This window comes from Armigeres subalbatus, chromosome 1, assembly GCF_024139115.2.
Source record: "Armigeres subalbatus isolate Guangzhou_Male chromosome 1, GZ_Asu_2, whole genome shotgun sequence".
Lineage (NCBI taxonomy): Eukaryota > Metazoa > Arthropoda > Insecta > Diptera > Culicidae > Armigeres > Armigeres subalbatus.
Genome location: NC_085139.1, coordinates 269,074,983 through 269,098,477, shown reverse-complemented (window position 1 = coordinate 269,098,477; position 23,495 = coordinate 269,074,983). Strand labels below are relative to the sequence as shown.

General features: G+C 40.3%; 1 protein-coding gene across 2 annotated transcripts in view; it reads left to right on the top strand.

The window, feature by feature from the left end:
• LOC134213879 (D(2) dopamine receptor-like) overlaps window positions 1-23,495 on the top strand; it is a 44,579-nt gene that overhangs the window by 7,973 nt on the left and 13,111 nt on the right. The window contains exon 3 of one of the 2 annotated variants that reach the window (XM_062693331.1): window positions 21,251-21,590. In XM_062693331.1, the coding sequence (XP_062549315.1) occupies window positions 21,251-21,590 (340 nt within the window). Of the gene's footprint in view, window positions 1-21,247; window positions 21,591-23,495 lie in introns of both variants that reach the window. The other variant, XM_062693323.1, reaches the window with a different exon arrangement.

The window sequence follows — 23,495 nt, the reverse complement described above, 5'->3', positions numbered from 1 at the left end:
GGTGGAACTCCTAAACGTTTTTTTTAGAATGAGGAATTGCCGAACTCCTGGAAGTATTTCCTGAGGGACTCCTGGAGGAATTACTTGTAGGACTTCTTCAGGAATTTCTGAAGGAACTTCTGGAGGTTCCTGGAAAAAATTCTGGAGAAATTTCTAAAGAATTTTTTCTTGGTGGAATTTCCGAAGAGACTGGAGGAATTTTTGGAAGAACTTCTGGAGAAATTTAAAAAAAAAGCTGCTTAAGGAATTTGGAACAGAATTTCTGGAGAAATTTCTGAAGGCACTTACGGAAGAATTTACGAAGGAATTTGTGGAGAAATTTTGGGAGGAAATTCCCGAAGAACTTTGGAAAGAATATCCGGAGGAATTACCGATTGAACTCCTGAACAAATGATTTGAGGAAGTTATGGAAGATTTTCCAAATAAAATTTTGAAGGAATACTTAAAGGAACTTCTGGAGCAATTCATGGAGGAGTTTTAGAGAGAATATGCGGAAAAAGTTCCGCAGGATCTCCTGGATGAAATCCTTGAAGAACTCCTGGAGGAATTTCCAAAAGCTCCTGGAGGAATTTGCGCAGGTACTCCTGAAATATTTTCCGGAGAATTAAAAAAAAACTCTTGGACTTTGTCCTGGAAGAATTACTCCTGGAGAAAATTCGAGACAAATCAAGCATCCGAAAGATATTCAATTTGCATAAAAACTAACCGCGGTAGAGATTGGTACTTGGATTCTGTAGGAGTAGGAGGAGAAATTTAACAAAAAAAATGCTTTTCGTATTATTTAAAAAAATTAATAAATATTTAAAGAATTGATTTTCGAACTTTTTTTTTAATTTTTCTTCGTAGTACGCAAGTCTGGCCAAGAGCTTTTTTTCGCTATATTAGTATGACGTTGGAATTTGGTTTTCTCTCATCGGCAAATTATTTACGTTTAGGTACGAACTATTTTTTCAGCTAGGATTTCACAAAACAAAAGAACTTTAAAAAACAAGTATACCTAGCAAAATTTTTTCAGATCAGTTTTAATGTTCGTGCCGTGAGATGGTTACCGTGTTTTTTCGGATTGATGCTGGTTGACTTTTGTGATCGGATTATCCGCTTTGTCTTCCTTTTCTCTCTGCACTTTCACTGGGTCCGGTTGGTGCTATTCGCGAAGTCGAAGCAACATTCTTCACACAAACAATGACAGTTCTTTATGGGTTTTTACAGTAGAGCAACAGAAAGGAGAAGATGGCGGCAATGTTTCACTCAATCTCTGACAGATAGCAATGGGATTTCCCATAGGAGGGAAGAGTAGAATTTGCTTCGACTTCACGAATTTCGCTTTTTTCCTGGAGAACCGGATCCGTCAACGCGCCCCCTATGTGTCAGCATCGTGATTGTTGGTCCCGCGGATTTGCTTTGCAACAAAAACGAAACAACCGTTTGAAAATGTATCTGCGTTTCCATGCATCGGGGATAATCTTACCTGCTGGGTTCCTCTATTGCCGATGTATTCAGATTCTTCACAAATAGGGATTTTCCTTCCGAAGTGCACTCGAAACACGAACAATCAAAATGAAAACTTCTCTAATGACTCAGATGACAGTTGTGATTCGATTTCGTAGTATTGCATAGATTTAGCGCAATATATCACATTTCAATGTAATATTTTGTTTGTTTTTGAAATACAATAATGTGCGTCATTTTGAATGTAATAAAGTAATGACTTAATTTTATGCTAGTTTAGCGCAACCATTTTTACATAGAATTGTTGGGTACGTCTTGAGAAGTTGCGTCGCGGCATATTAATATTTTTTTGCTGTGAGTGGTGACGATCCCTTTCTTCGACTGTTGTTTGGCTTAGAGTGGTTAATGCATCTCAAAATTAATTGTATATTTAATGGCGATTAAATGCTATGAAAAGTTATTTTAAGGTGTGCTGTCGGCCTCCGTCGGCCTTCGCAACGTAGCGGCTACTGAACGAGCTCGAGATTCCCGAATTGGACGCATAGTCAGATCACTCGCAATCCATTTCTCAAGCCAATACTTCCACATGTGTATGGTACACATCCACATTAGAGGAGCGTGAGTCCTTCGTAGCTTAGTTGGTTAAAGCACCAGTCTAGCGTACTGTACACACTTAGTTTTTATTTCTGCAGCTCGACAAAAATCCGCACAGCCGTTCGCCAGAAAAATGAAAAACTGATATCCCGGCAAAAATGACGTTTGTCAGCTGATTTTCGGCAAATTATTTGCTGATTTTCAGCTACTTTGACAGAAATCTCGGCAAAAAAACATGTTTGCTGGGGCACGGCTGTGCGAATCTCGGTAAAAGAGATCCCGGTAAAAAAAAATTAAGTGTGTAGGGTCATGGGTTCGAGTCCCATCGAAGGGAAAGTGGTTACCTCCAATACATTTTCCAAATCAATATCTTCCACATAACGTACATATTCACATATGAGTTTTCATAACATTGTAAAAAAAAGATTACAGTTGTTTACAGTTGATAATCAATTTTGATACAACTGGCAAATTGGTGACGTGTTTCCAAGTCTATTGACATATACATAAAAAAATCATTAAAAAATAAAGGTGCTATTAACATTTAAAGCCTTACATGATTTCATGCCAGTCCTCAATTTTGAAATATTTATTGTACACCCTGTATCCCAGCCTTCCCCTTAGACGTACTTTACGTCAAAAACTGGCTTTAACATCCTTTTCAAATGTTGGTCTAGAATTGCTCTTAAGCATAAACCTGTTTTGGATTACAATGAAAATTTGACGAATAATTTTGTCCATTTATTCATTTATTTAGTCTACATCTAAACAGATAACACTGAATCAACAATTTGACGCCACAATACACGGTTCGAGGCCGCATCTCTCCATCCGCGAATACGCCCCACGCTCGCCAAGTCGTTTTGCACCTGGTCTGCCCGATTCTATCACAAACGCCCGAATGACACTCGCCCGAATGACAAACGCCCGAATGTAACATTCGCCCGAATTCCATTCGCCCGAAAAGACCAAACGCCCGAAAAGACCATTCGCCCGAATGGACCACTCGCCCGAATAGATCACTCGCCCGAATGGACCACTCGCCCGAATGGACCATTCACCCGAATAGGTCATATATTTATGAATACTTCCAGATTCTATAACAACATGTTATTTTTCCTAATCATATTCAAAGAAAAAATATGCCAATCACCTGGAATATATGAACGTTTGTTTAGTTTTTCATTCTTTTCTGCTATTTTCATATTATATGTCTTCTTAGCCTGCAGTGGTCGTAGGGTATCAGTGGTCGCATATCTTTCTTCTAGTTGAAACTGTTTTGGAACGCTATAAAACGGAGGACTTCCTCATTTCAAAAGCGTATTCCACTTATTATGCCACGCTAAAATGTTATTGAAAGTTCGAGGAATACTGTTTAGGGTTTTTTTCATAGACCGATCATAGTGAAGGGGAGAAAAGTGGGTCTCTAGTGGTCTTTTTGTGCGTTGATTTGCGACCATTCATTCGACCAGTCCGCTTCGTTAGGCATAATATCCTAGGGCATAATGGTTACGCATTACGAACGTTAGGGATAATGTACGTTAGGCATAATGGTCGTTTGGCATAATTCTGCCTTCTTTATGTAATGGGCTGTTCTTTGGTTCATTTATGTTTAACGTTCATTATACCTAACGGGTACACCCCATTCGCATAATACTTGCTTTCATAAAAAAAATACGTTTCTTTGGGCAAGATTTTCGAACCTCCTTTAAGGACATAGTTGAAAGAGTACCACGATGGTAGTCAAGATGGCACCGGACCTTCCACGGGTCAACCCCACACCTCCCGCACCTCTCCCACCAACATTCGAATACTTCGAACAGCATCGAACAAAAGTTTTATATTCAAATTACTAACCTGTTCACAGCATATTTATTCACTTCTCGTGATAATGAACATGTTTATCCAAAGAGTCCTATGCATTTCGGCTCAAATAATATCATTAATCAGCAGTTTTGTGCCAATTTATTAGCCGTTCGCGATTTGGTGGGTTTAAAACTGCACTTCACTTCTTCTCAAAGGGCACTGAAAATATCAAGTTTTACTCACTTCTCCGCACATGAACACCCCTGAAATGTTGATGGAATGCAATTTAAACATCAATTTTCGAAATCAGTCACTTGTTTAAACCGAAAACTTAATATAAACTGCTATTTTTGCCCGAAAAAACGATTAAAAACTGATCGCGGAGCGAATGTAAACAACGGCACCGGCAGCAGCAAACTAATAAACAGGGTGGTTCAAAAAATAATTTTGCTCCGCCACGCTCAGTCGATTATGATTTATAATTTGGGTGTTATCCGATGGTTTGATTAGAGGCTTACCGTGCACAGGTCGTTTCAGGTTTGTATGACAGTTGATATGGCGAGGTTGAATTTAACATTATTCTGATTCTGGCACTCCGTCATTGGGCGATGGCGAGGGGGGAGACCATATGACTGGATGAAATATTCAAGAGCTTCAACTCCATAGACAATCCATATAGAATGGTCGTTCCAATAGTTGGGAGTCGATTTTAAGCGAGGTTGCGAATCTTTAGCATGATCATTAGGCTTCTCAGAAGGCATCAGTGAAACGTGCAATTCAACAAAATACCCAGAATTTGTCTGTGATATCTATCGCACCAGGGACAGATACTTCTAGTCTAGTCTACACAATCGCGCAAGGGGCAAATGCTTCATACAAAAAGTGTGACGTGGGGGTGAGTGGAGTATAAAATACTATTTTTGCGTTACGTAATTAATGGATCTTTCCTGCGGTGCGGTTTTCGTTCAGTGAAGTCTCAGGAACGTTGCTTTCAGCTATGTGGGTTCTCTTTTCACCAGCGTTTGGAGGGGAGGCACTGTAGACAGTGTAATAAAAGGTTTAGTTTCCCATACTAGTTTTCATACAAACTTGAACCGGCTTGCGCTCAACCAGTTTTTGTTCAAATCGGTTCTTGGAGGACACTCGGAGCATGGGACGGAATCGAGTGAGCGTGGTGGTGCTGGGTCGTTTTTTGAACCACCCTACTAATAGTTTTTTTCTTTTTTTATAAAGACGACACCAATACTACTACAGTATATGACAGTTTTTATTGTACCAATACTTTCAAAGCTTTGTTTTGGTACTCAACCCACCTTCACCTTAATGCCTTTGTTATATCTTAACATGAAAAAATTGCAAAGGTAACACACTTTATATAGCCAAGTTAAAGTCTCTAATTCTACCCGTCTGCTGTTTGTAATCCCAATCGATGATGTTTTCTAAAAACAAAACTTTGGTTGAGGAGAAAGAAACATCCTTAAAACTTGAATTTGGGAAGACACGTTCCTCAGCATTAATCTCATCCATCTTAACATCCAATAGTATATACTCTGGATCTAACGTATACTGATAAATTGCGTTCCATCAATGAACAAAAGGCTGTATCATACGTTCCCGTGTTTTAGCAGTAATGCCAAGGGAATGAATCGACGGTGTTGACTTTCGCCTACAGTTCCGTGAATTGTGAATACTTGAGCAAATTTTTGTGGAGCGGTTGAGAATGTTCCGTCAATTATCCAAATCTTGGCTTGTGCTTACAACACTGAATGATGTGTTGAAGGAAACATGGATAGTCGATCGCAATAAAGGTTCTGCGTCCAATGTTGTCATATAGTATCAGTCGTTTTGGTTATCTTTAAAACGAATTTTGCTTGAACCTCAATACTTAGGGAAGAAATCATGCCTCCTAACATTTAGAAAGAATAATGTATGAAGAAAAGAAGGGTGAATTCCTATTTGCGCCTCTTATTTTTGACGTTTGGTTTAAACAAATACCCTTGCAACGTTATTTCGCTACAGCTCTAATTATTCCGTCAGGTTTTGATTCATTTCAGGATGTTTGTGGACCGATATAAGTGACAGCATACATAAAACATATTTTAATATCTGAATCTCTTGAATGCCTTTGTTATATCTAAACATGAAAAAAGTGCTGAGGTAACACATTTTTCATAGGCAAGTTGAAGTCTGTAATCCTTCCCGTATGCCGATTGTAATCCCAATCGCTGATGTTTTTTAAAAACAAAACTTTGGTTGAGGAGAAAGAAACATCCTTGAAACTTGAATTTGGGAAGACACGTTCCTCAACATTATTCTCAGCCATCTTAAATTCCAATACACCCAATATTTTTTTTACACGGTTGGTATTCTTTAATTTCCCGGTTAACCTGATTTTTCACAGCTTTTTAAATACCACCTGAATTTTCTTTGATTTTTTGTGAATTTTTTCATGGGGTTAACTCATAGTTTCATCAACGCTGAAGGTCGTAATCAACAAAAACCCACCCGTGTAAAAAAAGAATCGGGTGTAGTATATACTCTGGATCTAACGTATACTGATAAATGTCGTTCCTTTAATGAATAAAAGGCTGTATCATATGTTCCCGTGTTTTAGCATTAATACCAAGGGAACGAATCGACGGTGTTGACCTTCACACTTCCGTGAATTTTGAACACTTCAGCAAATTGTGGTTGAGCAGTTGAGAATGCTCCGTCAATTATCCAAATCTTAGCTTGTGCTTACAACACTGAATGATGTGTTGAAGGAAATAAAAAGATCGTCCCATCATTACCATGGATAGTCGATCGCAAGAAAGGTTCTGCGTCCAATGTTGTCATATAGCATCTGTCGATATGCACATATACATCGTCAAATTCTGATGGTTATAACAGTTCATCACGTTGTCACCGGCGTTACATTATACGACGTGGCTCGTTTTTGCTTATCTTCAAAATGAATTTTGCTTAAACCTTAATACTTAAAGAAGAAATCGTGTCTTCAATACATTTAGACAGAACAATGTATGAAGAAAAGAAGGGTGAATTCCTATTTGTGCCTCTTATTTTTGATGATTGGTTTAAATAAATACCTTTGCAACGTTATTTTTCGCTACAGCTCTAATTATTCCGTCAGGTTTTGATTAATTTCAAGATGTTTGTGGACCGGTATAAGTGACCAGCATACATAAAACATATTTTAATATCAGATTCTCTCAACAATGATGAGCGATTAAAACTGACTTTTTGTTTTGGATGAATGGATTGCAAGACAGTGATGAGTAGATTTTATTTATAATCAATGTTAAATGGGGTTTTACACCTCGGGTTAGTTTTCCGCCTGATTTTGCTCTCTGTACCCTGGGGAAAAAGTCTGCGGGCCGAATTCCCGAGGTGCGAAGGTACCTTAAAGGACTTATTTAAAGAAATCAAGTCATTATTTGAATATTATGAAAAAGAAAGTACATAACGTCGTCAATTTTGTTATTATTTCACATATAAACGAACCGAATACTTAGATACATGTGAGAGACGCACGTCTCGTGTACAACACGTGTACAACAAAATATGAGATAAGTAGGAAATCAAATATTCTTTTTCTTTTATTAGTCACAAAAAATCTTTTCATCAAGTAGAGTAGAGTGGGGCAAGAGTGCGCGTGGGGTAAGAGTACGTTTTCGATTTTTTGAAGTAATAAAAAAAGATAAACTAGCAACACTGCATCAGTTTGACAGGTATTCTGGCCAACTATTATCATGTGTACAACAACAAGGGAGATATGGAGTTAGATAACTTTTTGGTCATTTTGCTAAAAATAATAGAGTTTCCGCAACTAGTATTTTATTACCATATATACGTTCAATCAGGTGAACATTATACCATTTCGATAACCTATTGTATAGAGTACTTTATGGTACAGAACACCAATCCGGTTGGTTTTCCAAGAAGTCAAAACCATTACTTGAATAATTTTTGGGACTATGGGGTAAAAGTACGCAGGAACCGGTGGGGCAAGAGTACGCATATGAATCTTCAAGCTATGATGTCAAACCGGTATCTTCGGCCGAAATAAGACTTCTTCCAAAGCGTAAAGATCCATAACTAAGAAAAAAGAGACAGAATTCGAAATTATCACAAGTTTTTAGGATAAGTTGAAGTAATTCGGTGTTAGAAAGGAATTAGCGAACAAAGCACTGAAGCGAAATAATGAAATTGTATTAGGACTTATTGTACACATAAACATTGTACGAAAACACAATTAGCATTAGCATTAGCATTGAGCAATTCGCACAAATTCGTAGGTGGTACAAGCCAAGACTATTGTATGAGAGTAGCATTACTTTCATCCGTTACCTCAGATATTGATTTGGGACTAATCACTATCTCTTAGATGGAAGCATTGCTCTCTCCAATAGTCGAGATCTGTCCTGGCCACGTCCTTGCGAATGCTGAGGAAGGGGAAGGATGGTTTGTTGGACACCTACTTAAGAAAGATGCAGAGAACTCTACGACCTCTCATAGGTGCCACGGGAGGTTTTGGGATTGTGTGGAAGGTTATAACAGTAGGAATCGTTTTGGTAGAACGTGAAACACAGAAAGAACTAAGATAGAAATACAAAGTAGGAAAGGGACGAGCCTGGAATTGAACCCACGACCTCCTGCTTATAAGGCAGAAGCGGTAGCCACTAGACCACCGAGCTCGTCTAACATTGTACGAAAACACAATTTCATCTAAATGATAATTTCATTTAATCAAAAGAAACATTCATAAATTACGCAACGTTTAGCTGGGAGGGGTTGTGAGATGTGTGACGATCCATAGAATTTTTAGAGGATCCATACAAAAAGTGTAAGATAGGGGGGAGGGGTGATAAAATAGCCAAATTTTACGTTACGTGATTGGTGGACTTTCTTTAAGGAAAATGCCTTTGTATGCGCCACGCGAAACCTGATATATATTTTTATCTCTGTAGTTTTTAGTGTATATAAAAACAGTGTTTTTTCGAATGAAAGTGAACCCCCTCCTTCTTTAAGAGTTACGTAATCTTTAAACATTTCCTAATATATACTCATTAAACATCAATTAAATGTTATTAACTCTTATTTGTGTTAATATATACTTAAAGCACATGATTGGATAAATGCGTACTCTTACCCACCCGATGCGCACTTTTACCCCACCGGTGGGGTAAGAGTGCGTTTTTCACTTGTCTTGCAATAAGGGTTCTACCTGAACGAATTTCAATAGTTTCTTTATTTTTACAGCTGGGTAACTCAAAGGAAGAGTATACGAATTGTCGATTCTATATGCAGAAGCTTGCTTCATAACAGCTACATGTTCGATTGAAAACTAAGTGCGTACTCTTGCCACACTCTACTCTAAGGTTAAGAGTTTTTCCGGGCATATAGTCTATTCGGGCGAATGGTCTTTTCGGGCGAACGGTCCATTCGGGCGAATGGTCTTTTCGGGCGTTTGGTCTATTCGGGCGTTTGTCATTCGGGCGAGTGTCATTCGGGCGTTTGTGATAGAACCGGTCTGCCCATCTCGCTCGCTGCGCTCCGCGCCGTCTCGTACCAGCCAAATCGGAAACGAACACCATCTTTGCAGGGTTGCTGTCCGGCATTCTTGCAACATGTCCATCGTACCCTTCCGGATTTAGCTACCTTCTGGATATTGGGTTCGCCGTAGAGTTGGGCGAGCTCGTGGTTCATTCTTCGCCGCCACACCCCGTCTTCTTGCACACCGCCAAAGATATTCCTAAGCACCCGTCTCTCGAATACTCCGAGTGCTTGCAAGTCCTCCTCGAGCATTGTCCATGTTTCGTGTCCGTAGAGGACAACCGGTCATATTAGCGTCTTGTACATGACACATTTAGTGCGGTGGCGAATCTTTTTTGACCGCAGTTTCTTCGGGAGCCCGTAGTAGGCCCGACTTCCACAGATGATGCGCCTTCGTATTTCACGACTGACATTGTTATCAGCCGTTAGCAAGGATCCAAGATAAACGAATTCCTCGACTACCTCGAAGGAATCCCCGTCTGTCGTAACACTGCTTCCCAGGCGGGCCCTGTCACGCTCGGTTCCGCCCACAAGCATGTAGTTTGTCTTTGACGCATTCACCACCAGTTCAACTTTTGTTGATTCACGTTTCAGGCGGGTGTACAGTTCTGCCACCTTTGCAAATGTTCGGACGACAATGTCCATGTCATCCGCGAAACAAATAAAATGTACTGGACCTTACTATGTCTGAAACTTGATTATGCATATGTACAACATGTGATAGATTTAGTTCGGAAAAGGTATTGAAGGGTAACCGCCCCTTCGGTGGGCTTTGATCCCACGACCCCAGGATCCAGATCCAGAGTATATACTATTGGAATTTAAGATGGCTGAGAATAATGTTGAGGAACGTGTCTTCCCAAATTCAAGTTTCAAGGATGTTTCTTTCTCCTCTCCGCGGTTACCCTCCAATACCTTTTCCGAACTAAATCTATCACATGTTGTACATATGCATAATTAGAGTTTCCATTTCCCGGCCATTTTCGTTGTCTCGGGATTCGGGATGAACTTGTACGTATATCCCGGGAAATCCCGGGATCCCGGGTTTTTTCGATGTTTCCTTAGAATAGCGGTTCTCAACATTTTTCTTGAGAGGTACCCCTTCAAACTTTTGCATTAATTCAGGTACCCCCTCTTGAAAGTAGGCTTCCAAGAATCTTGAAAAAATAATTCCGAGCACTTTGGTGGGAGGCTTCCGAGCCTCTTGAAAGGAGCTTCTGAATCTTAAAGTAGGCTTCCGCAGCTCATGATGAAAGGCTTCTTAGCCTCTTATAGAGATGCTTTCGAGTCTCTTGAATGGTGGTTTTTGAGTCACTTAAAAGGAGGCTTCCTTTGCATCTTGGAAGGATGCTTCTGAGCCTATTGAAAGAAGAATTCCCAGCTTCTGAGTCTCTTGTAGAGAGCCTTTCGAGCATTTTGAATAGTGGTTTTTGAGCTACTTAAAAGGAGGCTTCCTTTGCATCTGTAAAGAGTGCTTCTACACCTCTTAAAAGTATGCTTTCAACCCTCTTGGAAGAAGCCAGGCTTCTTGAAGTGAGGCTTCAAAGCCTGTTGAAAGGAGGCTTCCGAGCCTCTTGAAAGGAGGCTTCCGAGCCTCTTGAAAGGAGGCTTCCGAGCCTCTTGAAAGGAGGCTTCCGAGCCTCTTGAAAGGAGGCTTCCGAGCCTCTTGAAAGGAGGCTTCCAGGCCTCGTGAAGGGCGTCCAGGCCTCTTGAAGGAGGCTTTGAGCCTCTTGAAAGGAGGCTTCGAGGCCTCTTGAAGGAGGCTGGAGCCTCTTGAAGGAGGCTGAGCCTCTTGAAAGGAGGCTTCCAGGCCTCTTGAAGGAGGCTTCCAGGCCTCTTGAAAGGAGGCTTCCAGGCCTCTTGAAAGGAGGCTCCGAGCCTCTTGAAAGGAGGCTTCCAGCCTCTTGAAAGGAGGCTGAGCCTCTTGAAGGAGGCTTCAGAGCCTCTTGAAAGGAGGCTTCCGAGCCTCTTGACAGGAGGCTTCCGAGCCTCTTGACAGGAGGCTTCCGAGCCTCTTGAAAGGAGGCTTCCGAGCCATTGAAAGGAGCCTTTTGAAAAGAACCTTCCGAGACTCTTGAAAGGAGGCTTTCAAGCTTTTTGAAAAAAGGCTTCCGAACTTCTTTAAAAGATACTTCCGAGGTTTTTGAAAGAAGGCTTCCGTCTCTCTTAAAACGAGGCATCCGGGCTACTTGCAAGAAGACACAGGCCTCTTGAAACAGGCTTTCGAACCTTTCGAAAGAAGTCTTCTGAACATCTTGAAAGGAGGCATTCGTGCTGCTCTAAAGACGACTTCCGAGAAGCGTAGAAAGATGCTTCTAAACCTCTTGCAACGAAACAACCGAACTTCCGAACTTTTAGATTCTAGATTTTAGTTTAGTTTAGTTTAGGCAAGGGCTGCGAAATGATGAGTTGACATCCGGGAAGGGGCGCCTAACATAGCTCTGGTCCTCCACAAGTTCCAATACTCACGCTTCCACGGGTCTTCCGATGACAATTGATCGCCAGCTAAGGGTTGCGTACTTAGCTTGTAGTGCAGCCTGGGCACTGACTGTTGTCCTTCTGACATTAGCTAGAGTGGGAGGGTGCGTCCTGTGGGGTTTGCCTAGGATGTGGTGGGCTGTGGGCTCTGTTGAGCTTCTATAAAAAGCTGCATGTGTCCCCAAGCAGGCCCTATCAAAGCGACCGTGTGCCGCTCAAAGCGCACTAGCCTAGTCCTGGTGTTGGGTGGAACTTTAAACAAATTTCACCTGACTGATCGAGCGTCTGTTCACCAAAGAGGTGCAGCTCCAACAGCGTCTGTTCTGGCATCTAGCGGCTGAGTATGAAATGCTATTCCCCGGGAGCTATACGTAAGATGGCATCCCCATCCCGGTGGATATGGAACCTTGGGCGAACAACCTACTGATCCCGAAACATCAATTTGTTCGAGAATCCGATAATGAAAGAATACGGACTGATTTTACGGCGACGACTCTTAGCGCGAAACAACGGACACGAATGGAAAAAGGAACATGGAGCGTTTTAAACCTAGCCCAGCAGGGTAAATTGGCACAACTTGCCAATGAGGCACGCCGCATGAAGCTTGAGATCCTGGGACTGAGTGAAGTCCGTTGGCCTAACTTTGGAGAACACAGAACGCCGTCGGGACAAGTTCTGCTATACTCTGGTTTACGAGGTGAACACGCTCCCCGGCATCGCGGAGTTGGCTTCCTACTAAGCGATCAGGCACACTCTGCGCTTATGAAGTGGGAACCTATAAGTGAAAGTATAATCGTTGCCAGATTTAGAACACGGGTCCGAAACCTTACTATAATCCAATGTTATGCGCCAACCGATGCTGCCGATCTGCAAGACGAAGAGAACTTCTACAGTCAACTCAATGCCGTCGTAGATAGAATTCCGAAGGGTGATATCAAGATCTGTTTGGGCGACTTCAATGCGAAGATCGGATCCGACAACTCGAACCATGAGCGCATTATGGGACGCCATGGTCTCGGAGAAATGAGCGAAAACGGAGAGCTGTTCGCAGAATTTTGTGGTAATAACGACATGGTGATCGGGAGATCGCTCTTCCCTCATCGACCGGTTCACAAGGTCACGTGACGGATTTACAGAAAATCAAATCGACCACATCTGCATCAGCCGAAAATGGGAACGGAGCCTTCTTGATGTACGGAATAAACGTAGTGCCGATATCGCGTCTGATCATCACCTCCTCATCGGCGAAATACGCCTGCGCATTGCGCGGATTCGTCGGCAGGAGGAAAGAGTTGGACGACGATTCAACACACGCCGACTGGAAGATGCCACGGTGAAACGGTCCTTCGTTGAAGAACTGGAGACGCGTGCTGCAGATATTCCGGAAGGTGGCAGCGTGGAAGACCAATGGACCGCCATCAAGAATGCCTTCATCGCCACCAGCGAGAACAATCTGGGCGAACTACGCACCCAGAGAAAACAATGGATCACCGATGAGACCTGGAGGAAGATAGAGGAGCGAAGAAAAGCCAAAGCCGCGATAGAGCGATCAAAAACCATAGGAGCCAAAGTCTTAGCCCGTCAACGCTACGCGGTTCTTGAGAAGGAAGTAAAACGCTCATGTCGACGGGGCAAGCGAGCGTGGGCAGACTCTCTGGCCGACGAAGGAGAGAGAGCCGCCGCAACCGGGGACATTCGCCTCCTCTACGATATCTCACGACGCTTAAGCGAGGCGAAGATGAATGCAACGATGCCTGTGAAAGACGCGAATGATCAGTTATTGACCGACCCAACTGACCAGCTGAAACGCTGGTTTGAGCACTGAACAACTTTTTCAAGTGCCAGCCAGGCCACCACCACCTCGGCATGATCTGCCTAGGATCCGACGTATAACACGCGTCAATACCGAAGCTCCATCACTGCTAGAGATTACAACAGCCATCCAAAGCATAAAATCGAATAAAGCCCCAGGGGTCGATCGCATATCAGCCGAGATGCTCAAAGCTGACCCCATGACATCCGCTCAACTACGTAGCTGGTGTGAGGCAAGGATGTATTCTATTCCGTGACTGTTCCTCATCGTAATCGATGAGATTCTGGTAGATGCGATTGACCGTGAACCAAACCGCGGGCTGTTATGGCAGCCTATAACCATGGACCACCTAAACGACTTCGAATTGGCTGATGACGTTGCACTCCTCGCGCAACGGCGCTCTGATATGCAGAGTAAGTTCAACGACCTTGCCGAGCGCTCCTTCTCGGCAGGTTTAGTCATCAACGTCAACAAAACCAAATCGTTGGATGAAAACACGGTGACTCCTTCCAGTTTCACAGTAGCCGGGCAACCAGTGGAGAATGTTGAAAGTTTCCAATATCTTGGTAGCCAAATGACGTCAGACGGCGGTACCAATATCGACATAGGCGCACGGATCAAGAAAGCAAGGGTTGCCTTTGCGAGTTTAAGAAATATCTGGAAAAACAGGCAGATAAGTGAACGCACCAAAATACGAATTTTAAACTCTAACGTGAAATCTGTGCTGTTATACGCTAGCGAAACATGGTGTGTATCAGTGGAGAACACTCAACGACTGCAGGTGTTCATTAACATATGCCTGCGGTATATAATTCGGGCCTGGTGGCCTCACAACTGGATCTCAAACAACGAGCTCCATCGTCGTTGTCACCAGAGGCCGATAGCAACAGAAATTCGGGTTCGGAAGTGGGGCTGGGTCGGCCACACTCTACGTAGGGGCGGAAACGAAATCTGTAAACAAGCATTAGACTGGAACCCAGCGGGACATCGCAGCAGAGGCAGACCCAGAGGCTCATGGCGGCGAAGCCTCAATAAAGAAATAAAAGAAGTCGACCGAAATCTAACCTGGCAACAGGTTAAAGCTATAGCCGGGCAACGCCCAGGATGGAGATCTTTCAAGTCGGCCCTTTGCACCACCGGAGGTGTACAGGACCCATAACTCTAACCTCCTTAGCCGTGCGGTAAGACGCGCGGCTACAAAGCAAAACCATGCTGAGGGTGGCTGGGTTCGATTCCCGGTGCCGGTCTAGGCAATTTTCGGATTGGAAATTGTCTCAACTTCCCTGGGCATAAAAGTATCATCGTGTTAGCCTCATGATATACGAATGCAAAAATGGTAATCTGGCTTAGAAACCTCGCAGTTATTAACTGTGGAAGTGCTTAATGAACACTAAGCTGCGAGGCGGCTCTGTCCCAGTGGGGGGATGTAAAGTCAATAAGAAGAAGAAGAAGAAGTTTTGGAATTTAGAAGAAAATTCTTGGGATTTCAACGGATGCCACAATGGGGAAATCCGATTTCAAAGGTGGAAAAAATTGATAACTTTCTTCACGAACAACTTACAGAAGAGATCAAGAGCTTATTCGAAAGAGAATTTTGCAAAGAATTCAGTGAGTGCTGTTTCACGGACGTGGAAGGCTTCTGTATGTAGTTATTGAGCTCGTTTTGCCCTAATGCCCCATATATCGCGAGTTTCCAAACTATTTGTCATTTTATCTTTGAGACATTGTTCTAAATTTGTGTTTATCTCTTCTTTGTGGATCCACAGAAGGGCACTGAATATATTTTGTTGGTAAAAGTTGGAAATTTAATGGATTTTGGGGTCAAATAAGCATCAAAGTGCATTTTATGTGCATTTCTCATGTATTCTGTAAAAGAAAATAATATTTACAGATAAGTGTTGATATTTTGTCCCAAAGTGTTGAACAGATGTTGACAAATGTTTGCTGAACAGAAATTAATGAAATAAATCGTTTCACAAATGTTTTATTTGGTTATTTGTTGAGTAAGAAACGATTTTTAAAAACTTTTGAATTGCACAGTTGCCAAACATTTCCAAACCATACCCGATAGCACAACTAGACAAGAATAGTCATATGTTATGAGTCTTGATGTGATCATAGATAGGAGGTGATGGGAGATACTCTTTTTTCTTACCTTTTTGCCCAAATTCCCCTATAAAATAATAGCTCAATGATTCTAAGCAAGGAAATGATGTAGTATTAATGTTAATTTAGTTGATATTTTCCAATGATATAATGAAAATAACAAATAATCATATAATTCATCAAAATATTGAATTATAGGGGATTTAGGGGTCATACAGCTCATTTAATGTAATTTTTTATTCAAAATAGGATAACATTTTTCACAGACGACGCACATAGCAGATTAAGGACTTATACAAAAGGGAGTTTTCCAAGAAATTCAGTGAGAGATGTTTTATAGACGTGAGACACTTCTGTATGTAATTATTAAGCTCGTTTTGCCCCAATGTCCCATACATCACAGTTTATCATATTGTTCGTGCGTTTATAATATTGTACTAATATTGTACTAAAGATGTGTTCTCCTCCTAGATCCATACATAGTACTCTACATATTTTGTTGGAAAAAGTTGGAAATTTAAGGGATTTTGGGGTCAAATAATCATCAAAGTTCATCTATGTGTATTTTTCATGTATTCTGAATATCCAAAAAATCATTTGCACTATATTACGTCAAATGATCATTTAGGGTTAATATACGGTGATTTAAGAACATGTAAGTATTGAAGTAGCTTTAAATATGGTCAATTTTGGCGAAATCTACAGCCTATTGATTATTCAGATATTTACAGATAATAGTTGATATTATTGTCATAATTTTTTAACAGAAATTGATACCATAAAAAACAAATATCCATATATTACATTAAAAATGGATTTTTAAGGCATTTTGGGACAAAAAAGTGAAATTCATTTATTATTAATTAAAAAAAAAATTCTTAGCCCTGAACCCTTGGATTTTTTTTTCAACGCAATCTACGAATATTTGTTATTTTTATAGTATCAAATTATAATTGAATCAATGTTACTCCATCATTTCTTAACCCAGAATCATTGTGCTATATTATTTCATTAGAATTTGGGTGAAACGTCATGAGAAAAGAATATTTCCTATCTACTCCTATCTATTGTCACATCGACTAATCCCAGTAAACCACATATCGTATAACAAACAGCAAATAAAGTCGCATTTGCGTCCATCAAAAATCTTAATCGCATTGTATATCAAACTTTGTCAGATTATTGTCAAAAGATGCTGTATTGAATGCATCGTATACGATAATTTTTACCGTAGTGAAAATCAATCGTATCTGTGTGAATAAAAACTCATAATGACTTAAACTTCTTGCAATATCCTAATTGAGTGCGAATGAATGCTTATGTGAATCGTAATACAATCGAAACCACTTCAGTCCAAGCGGCTTGTTGAAGTTTCAAGCAGTTGTGAGGATATAAATTGTGTAGTTTATGTTGGACAAAAATCCGAATCAGTTCAAGATGTGCGATATGGTGCAGTGGTAGAGTATCCGCCTGCAATTCCAAAGAACGCATGTTCGAGACTTGGTGCTGGTAAGAATTTTTTTTTTATTTTTCATATTTTTATGTATAATCGTAATACTGTTCTCATGATGTCGGAAAAAAATTGTATAATAAAACTCGTATGTACCTATATCGCCTCCACTTTGGTACGTATATAGCCAATCTGTGCATTATATACGATTAAGTTGGTTCTTATATAATAACCTATAACAAGAGATATAGGTACCAAAATGTTGACTGGGATATATTTACTCTTATCTAGTTGTGCAAACGGGTATGGTTTGGGAATGATTGGTATCGGCACTTTACAGAAGCATTTAAAAAATCGTGTTTTACCCAATAAATCACAAAACAAAACACTTGCGAAATGATTAACTTCATTAGTTATTGTTTCGCAAACATTTACCAATGTCTGTAGAACATTTTTGGAGAATAATAATAATTTTATTATTTTTACAGAATACATAAAAAAATCACGTTAGGTGCAATTTAATACTTATTCGACCCCAAAATCCCTTAAATTTCCAACTTTTACCAACAAAGTATGTATAGTGCTTTTCTATGGGTCTATAATGAAGAGGAGAACACATCTTTAGTACAATACTTGGAAGATAAAAGCACGAAAAATATGATAAACTGTGATGTACGGGACATTAGGGCAAAACGAGCTTAAAAACTACATACAGAAGTGTCTCACGTCTATAAAACATCTATCGCTGAATTTCTTGGAAAACTCCCTTTCGAATAAGCCCTTAATCTTCTATGTATGTCGTCTGTGAAAAATGTTATCCCATTTTAAATATAAAATTACATTAAATGAGCTGTATGACCCCTAAATCCACTATAATTCAATATTTTGATGAATTATATGATTATTTGTTATTTTCATTATATCATTGGAAAATATCAACTAAATTAACATTGATACTACATCATTTCCTTGCTCAGAATCATTGAGCTATTATTTTATAGGGGAATTTGGGCAAAAAGGTAAGAAAAAAGAGTATATCCCATCACCTCCTATCTATGATCACATCAAGACTCATAACATATGACTATTCTTGTCTAGTTGTGCTGTCGGGTATGGTTTGGAAATGTTTGGCATCGGTGCAATTCAAAAGTTTTTAAAAATCGTTTTTTACTCAACAAATAACCAAATAAAACATTTGTGAAACAATTTATTTCATAAATTTTTGTTCGGCAATATCTATTCAACACTTTGGGACAATAATATCAACAATTATCTGTAAATATTACTAATTTTTACAGAATGCATGAAAATTGAACATAAAATGCATTTTGATGCTTATTTGACCCCAAAATCCCTTAAATTTCAAACTTTTACCAACAAAATATATTCAGTGCCCTTCTGTGGATCCACAGTGAAGAGATAAATACAATTTTAGAACGATGTCTTAAAGATAAAATGACAAATAGTTTGAAAATTTCAACTCGAAATTTTTCAAAATTCTTAAAATTCTTCGGTTTTCTGCAAATTTGAACCGGCCAGGTCAGATGCGTGACAGATTTTAAGCAGTGGCGTGCCGATGCAAAAGTGTCGCCAGCGGTGGTGCACACCTCTAGGAGGAGTCGAATCCAACAGAAATTAGATTGACTTTGGGATTTGGTTTCAGGAGCTGAGGATTAAATTTGAATCCAATTTTGATTGTCCAATCACATATGATATTTTGTATAATTTGCAAAAGTCTACGTAGACTTCAAGGGGGTGTGGGAGGGGTTTCGGAAAAGTCTACAAAAGTCTACTAGGGGGGAAGGAGGGGTTTGAAAATGTGAAATTTCGGCCTACGTGATTCGTGGACAGCCCCTAATTACTGGAGGAATCTCCAATGGATTACTTAGAGAAATTTACGATGAAGTTCCTGGAGGATTTTTTAGCTATGAAGAGTTTCAGGACTTACCGATTTGATTCCTGGGGCTATTTTTTGCTAGAAAGAGGAGGATTTTCTGAACGAACTTTTGGATAAATTCATGAAACATCACCTGAAAGAATACTGGAGACATTTTTAAAGCAACTGTTGAAAAAAATCCCAACAAATTTTTGAGAACATCCGAAGATGTACGATGATGGATCCAATCCAATCCCAATCCAATCCCGATATTTTTTTTAATCAAGGTATGAAGCACCATGAAGTTTTAATGCTAGATTCGAAACAAGGTTTTTTACCACTGTTTGAATTTTTGAAAGAATTCCCGAAGCAAATCCTTCAGATGTTTCTGAGAAAAATCCTGTAGAAATCTAAAAAAATATATGAAAATTCCAATAGGTATTTGTTTAGAGAGTTCATTGGAAATTCTTTCGTGGATTCCTTTCAAAATTATTTAGGGAATTCCTTGAATAATAACTTCAGAAATTTATCTATTTTTTTTAATTTAAAAATCCATTTAAGTTGTTCTTTTGAATTTTTTAATGTCTTTTCAGCCTTAGGCTGGCTCGTCCCGGAAACTTCGACAATTCCTTCAAGAATTCATTCCGAAATTTCTCCCGAAATACATTTGAAAATTCCTCCAGGAATATCTTCTAAAATTTCTCCAGAAATTCTTTCGGGAACTCCTACAGGAATAATTTATAAAATTGCTGAATGAATTTCGAAAGGAATTTTCGAAGGAATTCCCTAATAAAATTTCCGAGGGATTCCTAAAAGAACATTTGATTAAATTCTCGAAAAAATGCTCAAAAGAAATTTCACAAGGAATTTCCGAAGGTCTATAGAAATTTCTGGAAGAGTCGCTAAATAAACTTCTAATTTTCCTTAAAGAATTTTCGAAAGAACTCCTGAAGGAAGTTCTGAAGAAATTCCTGTAAGAAATTTCGAAGAAATTAAAAGAATTTCTAGACAGTCTTCGAAGAGTCTAGAGAATTGGAATTCCTGAAATGTATTCCGAAGAAATTCCTAAAGAAATTTCTAGTGAATTTCGTAAAAGAACTAGCAGATGAATTTTTTATATATTTTTTTAAATTCCTGCTTTAAATTTTCGAACGATTTATCTCCGAAGTAATTTCCCGATGATTTTATGAAGAATTCCCTGGAGGACATTTCGAATGAATTCATGGAGGAATGTCCGATGAAATTCTTACAGACATTTAGGAATGTCGGAAATTCCTTTAGGATTTAGTTTTGAAATTCCGTTACGAATTCCTTTGAATTTTTTTCGGATAGAGATGATAGCTCAGTCTGATCAAGATGCGTTTTTTCAAGCAGAATTTTAATCGAAGCAGTGATCAACAAACAAGGGGCACGAACTTTGTCCTGCCCGATGATTCTCAGGAGGGGGAGCGTGGCTGTTGGTAAATAATGGGTCGCGATGTCAGAAGTGAAGGCTATTCCGGTAGAGCGAAAATTAGGTCACGAATCGATTGTAACGGTATTGGCATGGAACGGAAAGCATGGTCAATTCTAGGCCGCTGACGTTCATCCCACTAGAAACAGCCAAACAGCCATAATTGACACCCAACCTCTGAGTTCCAATGGCGTGTTGGGATCCGGAGAAGCTAGCAAAGGATGCGGGAATGACATTGGGATGCAATTTGACCATGTAAGACAAAGTGCATTGGAAAGAGCAAATGAACGACAACACAAATTATTATAATTAAATAATTAAGCATTATCATTAATACTGTTCGAAAAGGCTGAAATTTAAGCCCAGGAATTTGAATATTGTGATAGATGAAAAGTTATACAGGGGCTGAAATCTTTAACCTGATCAGAAGTAACAATGGTCACCGCTGGAAGAACTCGTTCGTATTCCTATCGAAACATTGTCACAATAGTCTATTGATTTTTCATGGGAAATTTTTCTCAATAAATACTTTTTTAATTCCTATAAGCAATTTTCCTTCTGTCGGTGATGGCCTCCATCACGATGCAATCAAAATGTTCCCTTCCTCGTGTCAAATCGCATTTCAATCTAATTGGGTTGCCATTGTGTTTCTCTACCTCTTTCCAGCAGTAGCCAACGATCAATACCTGGAGGTCTACATCCGTCCAAATGGAAGCACCAAAACACGCTGCCCTTCGATCAAGTGCCACCGAACGGCATCGACGGCGGCGACATCGATGGCAGCAACTGCCGCGGTAGCAGTACCCGCATCGTCAACCGAGACAATGGAAACAACGGTGCCAACTGGCGGTGGCACCACTCTATCCGACACGACGCTTCCCGGAAATGATGGCGTCGTTAGTTGGAACCATCACCACAGCCATCCGGCGGAATTATCCCCTTCGTCGCCGTTCCGCTCATCGACGTCCGTGAAGGGACCGAACCGACTGAAAAACCCAGCCCTAAGGAAGTAAGTACTCGCTTAATTTACCATCGCAGTTGGGCAACAGGTTGTTATTGTTTTCCGAAAGTAAGAAGCCATGAAGGATTAGCATCAAAGGGATCTAATTAGCACTCGATATAATCCTTTCTGCACTGCGAAGTAGAATCCGGCGGAGAAAGTTTTTTTTTTCGATAATGAGCTTTTTCGTCTAAGGATATGCGATATTTTATTAATTTTTTTAATCTATTTATTTAATTTTTCCGATTTTCATACTCCATATTGACGACGATTTTTATCATGCATAGAGTATTCGTGCCAGCCATTTCGTACACGAATGCATAAATTATAAACTTATGAAGAAGCTGTGAAAGTGCTAATACGAAGCGGTAATATCCCACTTAATAGGACGTGATGCCAATAAAAAATAACGAGACGAGCCTTTTCTCATATCTGTGCACAAAAGGAAAGCAAAACAGCCATCAAATACACCCTTACTAAATACCAACAAAGAATGGCATCATTGGCGATTAATCCAAGCAAGCCGTTGTTGGTTGACGGAAGCGAAAACATGGCAACGCAAATGCGAAGCTTGCTTTGAGTACGATTAATTAACATAATCAATTCCGTGCCTTGCCTTGCCTTGCCTAGCCTTGCTTCCACTGCACTGTGCTCGCGTCCAGCATTCTCACCTTTCTGAGATGCCATCATTATGTGGTCGACTCAGCAAAGCCGGCAACTTAAAAGTTGTAAAAATTCCATCCACTTGAACGAATTTGCATAAAATTGGAAGTGCTTCTGGCGATGACAATCAGTGAAGTAGCGAAAAAGGGGTGCAACCCATTATTATGACCCAAATGAGATCTTCTCGATTAACAATTTCGGGGGACAACCTCCGAATTGTCAATTCTACGCCTCAACGAGCTAATTAAACTGGTCGTGACTGCTGCCAACCCTTTCGGAATACACGCTCATGACGCTACTTTAAATGCCACAAACACACACCTTCTCCAAAATGTCGCCAACATCATTCGCACAGAATTCAAGAAAGGTCCTCACAGCCCTTTTCGCCACCGACGAATGGAAAATGGGGAAATAAGAATGGCTTTTCCACTTATACGGAACCGACAAATGATGCTCTTCCATCACGTACCTGAAATAAGGATTTTCTGGGTGCGATAAGAAACCGGAACACTCAACATAGAACCGACGATATTGCTCCAGTTGGCATCATGGTGGATATTCTTTGCAGTTTCTGGTGCAGAGTGGGGGATGGGATTCGACCCTCTTTTGGTCATGCATCATTGATGGACGTTTCAATGGTACCTATGTAGTAAGTTCCCCGCACAAGTGTTGTTCCATTTAGTTCTGCAATCGCTTTTACTGCGGGTGAGGTTTATTGTCTTCCCCGTATAGATAGGTAGCAGAATTTAATGCAGAGAAAGCTCAAATGCGAGCATCTGTCTTCCGAGGAATTCGATTTTTTTACACTGTCATTGTCCCGTTGGTAGAGTTAGAGATGATGCAACGAATCTCATGAGGATGGAATTGGATATCACAGCAAATTGAACTGTCAGCAGCAGCTGGTCGTCAAACTGACAGTTATGGAGTGGCAGTAGCTTCATGATCTTAACCATCAATCCTCGCGAAATATGACAGAACTGTACTACAGTACTTAGTTTGCATTGATGGGGGAATTTAGTTGCAGTTGGAAGTGATTTGATTTAGAAAGATGAAGATAATTATCCTCACATTATTCACTCTTTTCCTCTTTAGTCCTGCTCCAGAGCATCCCTAGGGTTAAATAGGGCCAACATTAAAAAATTTCCATCTTGGGCAACAGTTCGCTTCAGCCTTGACTTGAGCCCATCTCAGTTACCACGAACCCCTGAGTCTGCCTCTGCTGCAATATCCTACCGGATACAGTACAGTGCT